This window comes from Crocodylus porosus, unplaced genomic scaffold, assembly GCF_001723895.1.
Source record: "Crocodylus porosus isolate Cpor-Errol unplaced genomic scaffold, CroPor_comp1, whole genome shotgun sequence".
Classification (NCBI taxonomy): domain Eukaryota; kingdom Metazoa; phylum Chordata; order Crocodylia; family Crocodylidae; genus Crocodylus; species Crocodylus porosus.
Window position 1 is genome coordinate 1771391 of NW_017728921.1, and position 12868 is coordinate 1784258.

General features: G+C 60.6%; 1 protein-coding gene across 2 annotated transcripts in view; it reads right to left on the reverse strand.

The window, feature by feature from the left end:
- SGSM1 (small G protein signaling modulator 1) overlaps positions 1–12868 on the reverse strand; it is a 54447-nt gene that overhangs the window by 12735 nt on the left and 28844 nt on the right. The window contains exons 6-18 of one of the 2 annotated variants that reach the window (XM_019538677.1): positions 11875–12020; positions 11168–11299; positions 10240–10364; positions 8383–8450; positions 7594–7757; positions 6491–6620; positions 5372–5554; positions 4179–4317; positions 3310–3374; positions 2764–2909; positions 1899–2027; positions 1229–1411; positions 17–88 (exon numbers count right to left, since the gene is read on the reverse strand). In XM_019538677.1, the coding sequence (XP_019394222.1) occupies positions 17–88; positions 1229–1411; positions 1899–2027; positions 2764–2909; positions 3310–3374; positions 4179–4317; positions 5372–5554; positions 6491–6620; positions 7594–7757; positions 8383–8450; positions 10240–10364; positions 11168–11299; positions 11875–12020 (1682 nt within the window). The remainder of the gene's footprint in view (positions 1–16; positions 89–1228; positions 1412–1898; positions 2028–2763; positions 2910–3309; positions 3375–4178; positions 4318–5371; positions 5555–6490; positions 6621–7593; positions 7758–8382; positions 8451–10239; positions 10365–11167; positions 11300–11874; positions 12021–12868) is intronic. The other variant, XM_019538678.1, reaches the window with a different exon arrangement.

Consider the following 12868-nt stretch of genomic DNA (forward strand, 5'->3'; position numbering starts at 1 on the left):
CAGCTCTGCCTCTTACCTGCGTGCTGGAGCTAGAATCGCTCTGCAGCCGGGCATGGTTTTGCCTGTCGGAGCTGCAGCTCTGGGAAGACTGCAATAGAGAGGAAGGGAACAGGGTGAGGGGAAGGATAAAATGCAGCCTGGGCCCCAGGGGGGAGTGAAGGCTGCAGCACCCAGCATGTCAATGTACAAGGATCAGGGGGAGACCACTACTAATAAACACCTTTCTTCAAGCAGAGAGGCTCACAGAATGGGTCCATATAGCCCTGCAGGCTGCCCCCACAGTGGCAGCCCCTCCCTGCTAGAGAAGCTGATCCCAGCAGGGTCCAGCCCACGTGCTCTCACGCCACATGCCTGGGGCCAAGGTGAACAGTTTTATGCTGGCCTTTAGCAGCCCCAGCTAGCTCCACAGAGGGCAGGCCCTGCAAATCCCTCTCTGATTTGGCGGTGATGCGATTCATCCCGCTGTGCTTCACACAAGCCATGGATTCACAGGCTCTGTCTCAATCCTCCTGTCAGAGACCCGGTCCCAGGAAGGCGGGCTACAAAGTAAGGGCAACATCTGCCTTTGCGCTGGTGCGGAGGAGGCAGTGGCGGCAGCAGCCGGGGCTTTGCTGCTGCTTTATACCTGCACATCTCTGCAGCTACTGCTGACCTGCCCCAGGGCCCAATTTAGCTGCGGGCCACGCTCATCGTCCACCTGAGTCAGCCGCAGCGAGGCACCCAGGCGCAGCATCCTTGGAGGATTACTGGTGAGAGAGACCAGCACGGGTAGGACAGGGCTAGGGGCTGGGACCCGCCAGCTGTCTGCACCCTAAGCTGGTAGCTTGTGGGCTGGGGAAGGGCAAGAGCTCTTCCAGATCTGACATGAGGGAAATGCCACGCTGGCTGGAGTTCACAGGGCCCCTCCGAACACACAGGGACATGGGGAGCATCGGCACAATGCACAGCAGAGCCACCAGGCAAAAGGGGACAGCACAGAGATACGGCCAGGGCTGTATGCGTGGTCCACCCTGCCTGGCCCAGGGAGCTGCATGCGCCTTTGGTCACCAGCCAGGCTGTCCCAGCTCGCTCCCGTCCATGCCTCCTGCCCAGCCTCACTGGTTTCCACAGCAGCCCAACACACACTGGCAAAAGCACCCACGCGTGTCTTCAGGAGGGCACTGGAGGAACTCTAAGGGGAGCAGCCCGACAGCTCAGGCAACCTGCCCTGGGGCTCCTCTGGCCTCACCTCGTTGCTGATGGTTGAATCTCTGTGCATCATCTTCTGAATGTGGGAATCCAGGCTGGCCCCAGACGAGCACTTGGCCAGAGCCGCAGCGTGGGACTCCTTCTCCCTCTGCCGCACGATGGCCTCGCAGCCCAGCCACTCTGCCATGGTTTGCTCGTAGCAGGCCCGGACCTGCTCATCCACCTGCAGCAGCCAGAGAGAGCGAGTCTGCCTGGCAGCCCCTCCACGCCCCCTCCGCACTTGGGCAAGGGGGGAGATGGCACTGCCGAGCCGCCACAGACATCCTGGCAGTGCTACAGACCCTCTGCGTACCACAGGTGATGGAGGACAGGGGACCTGAAGCTGGACCTCCCTGCCTGAGGCAGTAGCAAGCAGCTGAGCCAAGTGTTGTTTGGAGGAGATCTGTCTGCAGCTGGACAGGAGCATTTTGACTCCCTGTTCACAGTCCCCTGACCTTTCCCCTGTCCCCACTGCATCTCCCCAGCTGTCAGAGCTGCAGAGGCTCATCGGAGCCCAGTCTTTCCTGTGGGCAGGGAAGAGCTGCAGCCGCAAACGGGCAGACCGTTCCTTCTGCACAGGGCCCAGGCACCCACGTGGTTCTCCCACTGGCCACGAGAACCCCTGCTGCCCCCCCAAAGTTCATCCCAGCGCTCCCCGGTGACAGACCGACCTCCTTCTGCTCTGCCTCCGTCATCCCAAACTGGTAGTGGCCCAGAAGGAAAGGCCACACAGCCCTCCGGATCTCGTGCTGGATCCCACCGTAGTAGACCAGCCGCAGCAGCTCCTGCTCCTCGTAGCTCTGCAGGAGAAGCTCCGAGTCATGGAGAGGCACCGGGCAAGTGCAATCCCCTCCACCCTGATCCCAGGCTTGCTGCTGCCAGAAATGCTTCCTGATCCCCCACAAGCCTGACGCCAGCGGAAGGCTACAGGAGACCGCTGCCACCGCATCCTCTAGCCTTGCTGACATCTGCACCCGAGCTCTGCTGGCAATCCTAGTGGCGCTGTGCTGCTGACAGAATTGGGGACAAGGCCATAAAGCTGGATCAGAGCCTGGGGTCTCCCCGCCCATCTCTCTGGGAGACGGACTGCTCTTCTCTGCCACAGAAGAGCCCAGCAGCCTTGGGCAAGTCACCTGACTTCTCCATGCTCCTCTCACAGTACCTGTAAGATGGGTATAATGCTCCCTAGTGACAGGACATGTCTGAATCAGTTCAGTAGTTCCTGGAATGTGTTGTGACAGCTTGGACAGGAGGTGACGGGTTAGTTATTATTAATTATCAGCGTTACGGCATGCCAGAGAGAGGCAGCCAGGAAAGCCGGCAACGCTGCATTTGTCAGCAGTGGCATAACCAAGGGGAAGCCAATTCCTCACAACGGAGGTGGCAACCCTCAGCTCGTTCCTGGTTCCAGCAGGCTAACAGGGGCCACACGTCCTCCTGCAGTGGGGTGTCTGGTGCCCATGTGGGAGGGTGGACTCGGGGCCCCGCATCCTGGGTGCCTCCTATGCGCTGAATGCCCCGGAAGGGGCCCCGTACCGTGCTGTCCTGCAGGTACTTCTGCCAGACCTCAGCCGTCAGCCCCGCGCTGGCGCTGCAGGGGACGTCAGGAGACACAATGTTGTGGTTCACCAGCGCTGACAGGTGGGTGCGCACCGTGGAGAGGTGTCGGCAGTACGCCAGCCCTGCAGCCAAGGGGAGCAAGGACACAGGCACTCGGGACCTGGGTCGCCAGCCAGAGGGGCCCAGAGGAGCCCTGGGACATCAGCAGGCCTGTCTGCCCACCCTGCACTGTGACAGCTTGGCCCCTAACAGAGATTCTTGAGCTATTTTTCCCCTTGCCTAACACTAAGAGCTATGAACAAGGCATCTCTCCCTCCCCCAGTGTAACACTGCGCTGCCAGGGCATGAGACCTGGGCTAGGGACCCTCCAAATGCTCCCTGCATGCAACATGCAGGCAGCAGCCAAAGGCACCCATGTCCTGCTGGCAATATCAGCTTGATCAACCAGGCCTGGTCCTCTCCCCACGCCCCCCGGCCCCAGCCCGAGAGCCTCAGGAGGAGTTGGCTGAGGGAGATACTCACAGCCATAGAAGGCCCGGGAGAGGATCTGATACTTCATATTGTCACACAGGAGCTTCAGTGGGGCCCTGCCAAAGCAGAAAGAAGCCCTCAGGCCCTGGGAGGGGGAACACTGCAACTGCTGCCCCCGCCACGGTGCGCCGCCCCGGCCCAAGCCCTCTCCATACAGACCCCTGGCAGAGCCCTGGTGGAGCCTGCTGCATGCCTCTCTCACCCGTGGCAGCAGGGAAGGGGGAGACTTTCCACTCTGGCTTATTCATCCCGAACCAGTGGCGGGGGGGGAGCCCAGCTGCCAGCTCTCCCAAGACCCCTCCCGGCCGCGGGCACTTTCAAACACATGCTTGCTGTGGTCTCTCCCAAACTCTGGGCAGGTTGACGCAAGAACCTGGCAGCCCTGAGCACTGGCTCCACGTTAGAGAAGAGGAAATGTAGGCAGGCACCAGCATTTGCAAGGGAAAGCAGTTTCCACCCCTTAGCAACGCTTAGTGGGGTCTGGGACATGGCTCTGGGAAAATCCCAGCCTTGGCTACCTGCCCGGAGCTGCAGAGGGCATCAGCGGTGAGTCACTGGCTCCAAGCCCCGTGCTCACACCTCTAGCCCTGCCTTTGAGTCTGCAATGGATAAGGCTAACACTAACCCCACTGGGACATTCAACCCTGCCCCACCAGTGAATTCTCCTGCCTTCCCTGAAGAGGATGAAACAGTGCAAGGCACAGCCGTGATTCTGCTACAAGGACCTCATCACGTCCACGTGGGCGCCTGCACTGCTCTCGGAGGGTCCTGCCATTCCTCATCCCACCCGGGAGATGCCAGAGGCCCCTATCCCTGACCTCAGGGGGATCTCACCTGCCTGCCGGCAGCACCCACCGTACCTCTCATGGTTGCACCCATTGGCAGGGCCACCGTCTGAGGAGCCACTGTGGGAGCAGGAGGAGCAGGAGGACTTGCGGGTGCTGGGCTGCCACATGGATGGCAGGCCACTGCCCTGCGTGTCAATCAGGTCCTGGGGGACTGCAAAAGAGTGGAGAGAGAGCCGTCACTGACAGCTGCAAGACCCCCCCCAGGCCGGGCGCTCGGCCACCACGCTAAGGGACACGCAGGGAACCTGATTGGACAGCAACAGCCCTCAGCATCCCCAGGGAGATGGCTCTTCAGCACCCGGCCTGGTGCCAGCTGCTCCCACCCAAAGCTACAGCACTCTTGGGAGAAAGGAACAAACGGGGGAGCATTAGTGAGTGAAAGAGAGAAGCCTCAGCCATGCCTAGACCGCACCGGCCACCAGCTCACCCTAATATCCAAGGAAAGACACCCGGGTTGTAAGCAAGCGACCGAGCCAAGGTGCATCGGACATGGCACAGCACCAAACCCAGCCAGCGAGCATGAGAATGGCTGTGGCCCCGGGGAGAGCAGGACAGTGGCAGGAGGAGCTGCCTGTGGTGCCAGAGAAAAGTCAAGGGGGAAGAGGCTGAGGAAGAACCAGATCAATTAAGATGTCCCCAGCAGCGTGACGTGGTGCCTGCCATGCTGTCACTTGCTACACGCCCACCGAGACTCAGCACGGTCCCTTGCCACGGCGCTGCTGGCTGATTCGAGGTGCAGAGCAACCTGGGCTCTGCTGACTCCCTGGGGATTCACCGGCTTCCTGCACTGAGCCCTGCCTGGTCCAGGCCATCCCCCTCCCTGACCTGGGGCCCCTCGGGCTATGGCCGCCTCTGCGCAGACAGGGACAGACAAGCCAGACCAAAGGTGAGGCGCAGAAGAAAGCACAGCCGACGCAGGACAGGAATCCGGCCCGGCCTTGGGAAAGGCCAGGGCCCACCCTGGAATACCTGCCAGCCCGCCACGAGGGCAGCCCTCCAGCAGCGGCTGATGTTCGCAATGCACCCAAAGAGAAGCCTGCAGGCAGGTTCTTACCAGAGTTTCTCCCCACCTAACGCTGGAAAGGGATGCAGCCAGACTGGCACCTGAGAGGTCTGCTGGGGCTAGGCCGTGCCGTCTCGATGGGAGCCCACAAGTGACAACAGGGACAGAGCAAGAGAACCAACATGGATGGCAACAACATTACACTGGCACTGCCTGGCCCCCGGCAGGGCCAGGAGAGGATGGGGTCTGGTGCAGAGGCTCAGAGACCGTTTGGGGATCACCACAACCTTCCCGGCGGCAGGCGTCCTCAGGGTCCTCTGCCTCCCAAAGGCAATGGGGGTGGCAGGTGAAGCAAGGGAAGGGTGAGAACGATGGTTAACAGCAACTACAGATGTGGAGACAGGATGAAGGCGCAAGTGAGTGGGAGCAGGGGGACTGCCAGCACGGGCGTATCAGCCAGCACGCTGCATGCACACATCCTGCCCATGACAGGCGACGAGAGCTCGGCCAGGCAGGCTCCGACCACCAGCCTACGGGGGAAATCTGCCCCCAGCACGATAGACTCCAGTGGCTCAGAATAAGCCTGAGGAAAGAAGATCCTTTACTAATGGCTTTGGTCTTAACTGCAGTTTTATCTAGGACTTAGACCAGCAAGTTACCGAGTCAAGCACGGGAGAACCTGGATGTGATTCTGTGGCCTGCGGCACAGAGGCAGGAGTCAGGAGTCTCTGGGTCTTGCTGTGTTTCTATAAGCTCCCCTGGCTTCCTCCTCGCGAGACCCCAAGGGCAGCACCTCTGCTATGCAACACAAAACTAAGACTGGAAGGGAAGCAGCCACTTGGGTCAGAACAAGACGTTAAGGTGCACTGAAATCCAAACAGGATCTGCCTGCCTGCTCTTGCGAGGGCCGGAGTAGGGGCCAAACCAGATGGGACAGCCCAAAGAGCGCCCCTTGCCCTGGGCTGCTGTCCTGGTGCAGAAGGGGCCTAGCCAGCTCCCAGGCCTGGCCCAATGGGTTCAGCTACGTGCCTGGTGACTGGCATGAAGTGAAGGGCACATGGATCCAGCAGACCTGTGGAGGGTCCCCTATGGCCCTGCAGGAGCCCATGACTCAATCCGCAGCCAAAGGTTCAGTGCTTCTCTCTCCCTCCAAACAAAGGGCGCTCGTATGTGCCAAAGCCAGGGCGGGGGAGACGGACCCTCCTTCGGATGTGACGCCCTCCCCAAAGTGATTCCCGGGGCATTTCTCTTAGTGATGTCCCCAACAATTCACACCCCAGGAACCAGGCTGCCTGACCCTTGCCCCGCCACGCACACTTACTGAACTCGGACTGCGTGCCAGGGTATATGATCCTGAAGACATAGTCTGTGGCTTCGTCATCTTCCTTGTCAGAGGCCGACTCGGAAGAGCCCTGGGGACTTCGCTTCCTCAGCTTGGGAAATACTTTCCCCTAAACACAGAAGAGCAGCTGCTTACCACATTGTTGGCTATGGCTGCAGTCAGGGTGAGCACAATCACTGCCTCGCCATTGAAAGCACGGTGTCACAAACACTGCCCCGCGCTGGGAGTTTGAACACCCTCAGTACTGGAGGATCCCCCTGCCCAAGAGAAAAAACATATACCCCCTTTGGCAGACACAATACGCCCTGGCCTCACGATACAGCTCCGATGGCTGGCGAGGTCTGTGGAGACCACAGACAGCCGCTCAGCTCAGGGTGGGTCACTGCCTGCAAGACCAGCAGCTGGGCCGCTGTGGTACAACAATGGCACGTCGGTGGATAAGAGGGAAGGGCGGCAGCCCCCTGCTTCGCATGATGCAAGTGAGAGGTGACCCTCAGGCTCCAGGAAAAGTGCCCATCAGCTTGACCCTGCTGCGTTAGGTGAGCTTCCCAAACTAGGGGAACATGGACCCCTGTCCGGAGGGCTGGCATCAAGCATCCCACTCGAACCCTGCACACTCCAAGGGTGCCTAGGTCTGGCGCCAGCCCCGTGGAGAAGGCGCGCTTCACACTGAACGACAGGCTCCCCAGCACCGACAAGTACACGGACAGCAATGAACCGGGCCTCAGCAACACCCGTCATGACTGCTCCCTCGAGGGGACCGCAGTCCCCGGCGGTGCAAGACAGCGAAGGCCAAAGTCTCGAAGGGCCAGCTCTTATCCACGGGGCTTGGCCTGCCTTTTGAAGGGGGTGTGGGTCATGTCCCCGTCATGCCTGGCTGCAACACAAAACTCCTCACATGCTAGATCCAGCAGCCTTTTGAGCTGGATGCAGGGGGCTCTTACAGCGAAGTCTCTTCTGAGAGGCCTCCCGAAGAAGGCTACAGCTCTGCGTCATCAGAGCTGGCAAGGAGCCTGCGTGCCTCATGGACTGGGGCAAGCGGGTGGCTGCTAAGCCACCACACCTGAAATCAAAGCCCTCACCTTTCCCCTCTGCGACCAGAGAGGGGGATCCAGCTGCCCGTGAGGAAGGAGGCCATTTTCGAGGCAGGAGAGAAACTGCAGCAGGTGCCCTCCTCTGGGGAACCGGAGCGGAGGCCTCTGAATCCCGTCCTGGCTCACCAAAACCACTGTCCCGCCACTGTCTACTATTAGCAACAGGAACGAGAGCGGAGGAGACAGAACGCAGGAGTCAGGAGACAGGCCGGAGGATGACACAGGACACGGTCAGTCAGGGGAGCTCATCTCTATCTGCTTCAAGGGAGGGAGAGCAGGAGAAACTCCCCAAGGAGCCTGCAGTTCAAGGAGGCCAGAGAGAGGCAGGGGAGCGGAGAAGAGGGATCTCTGCCCATTTCACAGATGGAACCGAAGAGCAGAAGGACTGAATGGGGTCGCACGGGGTGGGGGGAAGAGAGCCCGGTCTGGCAGGTCCCACCAGGCTCCTCGGCCACTCTCGCTGCCCTAGAACCACAGGTTCAAGTCCCGGGTGCCTGCTCTTCGCAGTCTTCCCCGAGACCTGCTTGTAGACATCCCCTTGGAAGGAGCCACATACCAGCAGGCTTGGGGCACTCGGTTCATCTGTCAAGAGCCAAGCCAGGCGAGCTGGGCTCGAACACTGAGGTCCCGTGGACAGGAGGCGCCACCAGCCTGTCCTCGTCGAGCTCTCAGCCCCCCCACGCAGTCGGCCCCCCAAACCAGCCCAGTGCCCTGCAAATGGAGGGACCCGCAGCAAAGCCCTCGCCTCTCACAGCCCCCCTCCGTCACCCGGCTTACCCTGCTGGTGGCAGTGCAGGTAGACGATCTCTTCCAGGCGAATGGTCATGGCATAGTCCCAGTACACGCTGGAAGGGGAAGAGAGAGAGACCTCAGCGGAGCCCTACACTCAGTGCCTTCTCGCTGCCCCGTTCGCTGGCCTGGCCGCCTGACTCGTTCACACCTTCGAAGGCAAGGGACGCAGGCCCGATCCCCAGCCAGAAGACACCAGTCAGTGAGAGCTGCACCCATTTGCATGACAGAGGACGCTGCTCTGAGCTTCGCCAAGCTCCCTCAAGGGAGCCGAAGGTCTCAGAGGGACCTGGAGAGGAGAACAGCCACCTGGTCCTGCCAGGACAGGGTGGGATGGCCGTCGTGCCCCTGCAGAAATCCCTCCTCTCTCTGCTTTCCCCCGCCTTCAAAAAAAGCAGCTCAGCAAAACGGGGCTGGGTTAAAGACAGTCCTGCCTGACGGGGGCCATGTCTCTGCCTCAACATCCTTCCCAGCCGGAGGCTGAGACGGCCACATGCACCAGGGGCTCTGGGTCCCCTGCCTGCTGGGGCACTCTGGAAAGCAATCACCACTCTGCTCCTTGCTGTGGCTGGTCAGTGCCTCCCGGAAGGCCTGCAACAGCAGCTCTGCACCCTGGAGCCCTGCACAGGTCCCGAAGGACAGGACAAGGGAGGGAGGGGGGCACATCCCCAGGGGAGGGCATACTTACTTTGCAGTCTGACCTCTATCTCCCTCCGCTGGGCCTGGACACTGGGAAGTTTTAGAAATTAGGCTGAAGCCCAAGCCAAGAACTCAGCAAAGCAGCCCAGAGGCGAAAGAAAGCATTGCAGCGGGATGTCAGCCACCAGACACCCCACCCCCACCCCAGGAGCACGGGGCAATAAGGAGACAGGAAGGGAAGGAATAAAAGTGAGAAACAGAGACAAGGGTTGGGAAAAGAAAAGAAAAATGAGTTACATGCAGGTCACTTCTGCACGTAGGTCTCCGGCTAGAGCAACCTCTGCAGAGCAGCTCCCTCCCGGGAGGACCAGCTCTAGCGCTGGGCAGCCTCGGGGAGGGTGCAGGTGGCTGCTGTGCACTCCAGGCTGAGGTGCTGACACCAGAAGGGAGTCGCAGGGAGGAGCTAAATGCCAGGGCCCAGCACAATCCACGGACATCGTGCGGACATGGGTGTCGCCAGCCCACCCAGCAGGCTCCACGTGGAGGGCCTGTGGGACCCTGCTTCAGGGACCCCACCCGCAGCAAAGAGATGGCAGGGGAGACACTGGGGGCTGCTAGTGGTCCACGAGGCAGGTGGTGGAAGCTACAGCCCCAGGAGGGAAAGGCTCTGTCCCAAGGCCAGGTGAGTCCCGATGCGCCTCAGCCTTTCCACCACTGCCCTGAGCAGGCTGCTCCAGCTATTGCCTCCTCTCCCTAGACACCTGCCCCGTGTATCTGCTTGAAACCCCCCAGGCTAATGCTGGCAGTGACACTAGGGGCCCAAGCTCGGTGCACTCCAGGTCTGCTCCACCAGGACTCCCTTGGACAGAGCAAACCGTTGCCCCCCACAGCTCATCCCTCCCCTGCGCTCTCCCCCTGGTACTGACTTCAACTCCTGGACGACGGCCACTCAGCCAGGGGAGCCTTCCTGGATGGGCTCCAGGAGAGACCGGCACACAGCTGGATCCAGAGTCCCCTGCCGGGGCGGGAAGAGGAGCTGCTCCTCGTCTACGCTACGCTGCAGTTCTTTGAGAGCAGAGGCCATCCCGCCACCTCCGGCGAAGTCCAGGAAAGGCTGGGTCCTGGAGGGGCACCTAGCAGGACATTTCCTTTTCCCCTCTCTCCTCACCCGGGTGCTGGCTGGGTCCTGCCCTTCCAGCAAGTCACCTTTTCTCGTAGTCCAGGTCTCCCACAGAGCCATTCATGAGCTGGTTGGGAGTCCACTTCAGTGTCATGATGTCTGCTGTTTGGTGCAGGGAGAGGTACCCCGGGATCGCCTCCATGTCATCTCGCTGGAGGAAGAGAAGGGGAAGAAATGGCCTTACAGGCTGGCGAGGGTGGGGGTCATAGGCTGAGGAAGGAACCGTCTGAGCCACACCACAATCATGTACTGCACTGCAGCTGTGCCCGATGCCCCTGAAACCCTTCACGCCTCAGTCCACCGCAGCACAGAGGCGAGTGCAAAACCCTTTATGCAATGCAGGGTGCTGTCACAAGATGCTGCTGCCATCGGGGCAGACAAACACCTACGCTGGGTCCGAGATGCCAGGCCAGCCGAGACTCACTGCCATGGCTCCATACAGCAGCTTGATCTCCCTGCTTTGAGGTCACAGCACTGCCCAAGGAGCAAACTCGAGAGCAAGACAGCAGTGCCGAGGAAGCACTCCCTCTCCCCGTGTCATGCCAATCGGTGAAGTGCCCCCAAGGGCTGGCAGGACCTTGGCCTCCACACAGCTTGGGTGGCCCAGGAGGACAGAGCTGTCTCTGTTGGGCCCAGCCCAGTGATGTCCCAGGCTCAAGACTCAGCACTACGACTCCAGGAAGGGCAAGGCGCACCCCAAGACCTCAGCTCCAGAGCTGCTGTTTTGGAGTAAAAGAGTCCTACTTTTCTAGGTCACGTGCAAGCCTCAAATCTCACTCTAAGGACAGTCCCCTTCTCCAGCACGGCCTGAACGGGTGGAAGTGTCGGAAGAGCCAGCCCCAACAAACAGCTGGAGGCTGGCCAGAGAGGCAGAGGCGATGCCCCCTAGGCAGAGCGGTTTGGAGGCCTTTTCCACGTCAGCCCTTCCCTTTCCGGGGTTCCTGTGCTGCTTACCGGCTGCACCCTGACGTTGTTCTTGCCGTACAGGAGGGTGGCCCTGGAGTTCTGGTGCAGCGACTCCACGTAGTCCCTGGCCGACAACGAAAGCCGGTCGTCCATGCTGCCGCTCGAATGCCTCTTCTGAATCTGGAAAAGGCGGGCTTGTGGGAGCAGGTCCTCTCCTCCCCCTGCCCTCAGAAGACCTCCCTCTCGCCTGTCCAAAATGCCTTGTGGGCCATCGTGCAACACTGTCATCTCTCTCTCTCCCCTAGGTCAGCGCTTCCCAAGCTTTTGGGACCCTCCGCTTTCCCAGCAACCCATCACAGCCCCTGGACTTTGAACTGAAAAGGCAGGATGCCTGGTGTGCCCATGGACCAGCTCCCCACCACCTGCCATGACCCATCAGCTCCTGTAGACTGTAATTTGGGACCCTCACCAGTTTGACACTGGCCTATGAGCCGGGGGCCACCCAAAGGCTGTACAAAACCTGCACTGATTGCAGCCACCTGCAGCTGCCTTCCTGCACAGTTCAGAGCCACTGCCTGGCCCCAAAATGCCAGGCTCCATTCCTGTCCCACTAGCCCATGTTCCGGGGCTTCCGCATCCCCACCAAGGCCATCACCCTGCACTTCTCTGGCCCCTGCCACACAAGGCTCTCAGAGCACTTCTCAAACCAGCGAGGCTTCCTCTCTCGCCCTTACACCCCTGGCCCCCCAACTCACACAGAGGGCAGGGCGCTTGGTGGGGGAGTCCTGGCGGCAGTGCGAGCTGTGAATCCGGTGCCTCTGCACCAGCTCATCGGCAGAGGGGTCGGTCCAGAAGTGATCAGCTGTCTTCATCTTGGTGTATTCCAGCGCGCACGGCCCCACTGCACAGGGAGGGGAGCAACAACTCAGCTGCCACCTGAGAGCTACGGACCACATCCATCTCCCAGCCACAGAGCGCATGTCTAGACCCAGGTGCACAAGATGTGTGCACAGGGTGAACACAAGGCTCAAAGCAGGCTCTTGTATTGTCCCCAAACTATCAATGAGCATTGGCAACGAAGGGAACACACCCTCGGCCCTGGGGAAAGTAGCAGAGCTTCATCCAAGCCCCGTGATATTAGAACAGCATGCACGGTGGGTTCAAACACCCCCCTGCTCGGCACCCAGGCGGAGGAGCCAAGCTAGTGGCCGAGCCAGCCGTGGGTCTGCCCACGCTGCACCTGTCCGCACTGGGCGGCAGCATCGCAACCGGAGCTCCCAAAGCCCCGGCCCTGCACCAGAGGCTGCCTGGAGCTGGGAGGAATCTCCAGCTATTTCTTGCCTGGATCAAGAAGGCAACAGGAGACAGAGAGGGACTCAACTGGGTCCTGGCCCATGACTGTGCAGCCATGCATTGGCCCTCATGGGTTACCAGCCAGCCGTGCAGGGTGGCGATACGTAGCAGGTCGCACGTGATCCCAGGAGCAAACTGACAGGCAAAGCCATTCTGGGGCTGCCCCCCCCGCGGGCAGTGCTCTTCATCTCTGTTTAACGTGAGGCTTGCAACGCAGCCTGCAGGACGGTTTCATGGTCTGCGTTTCAACAGCCCAAAAGGCAGCTTGGAATGGCCTCCGCTGGGTAGTATTTGAAGTTTGCTAGCAGCACCTGAGCAGTTGCACAGGCCTGTCCCACCCATGGCGAGCCCTAGCAAGATGCAGTAAGAGCCCTACAAACTGACTGAGGCGAGCAT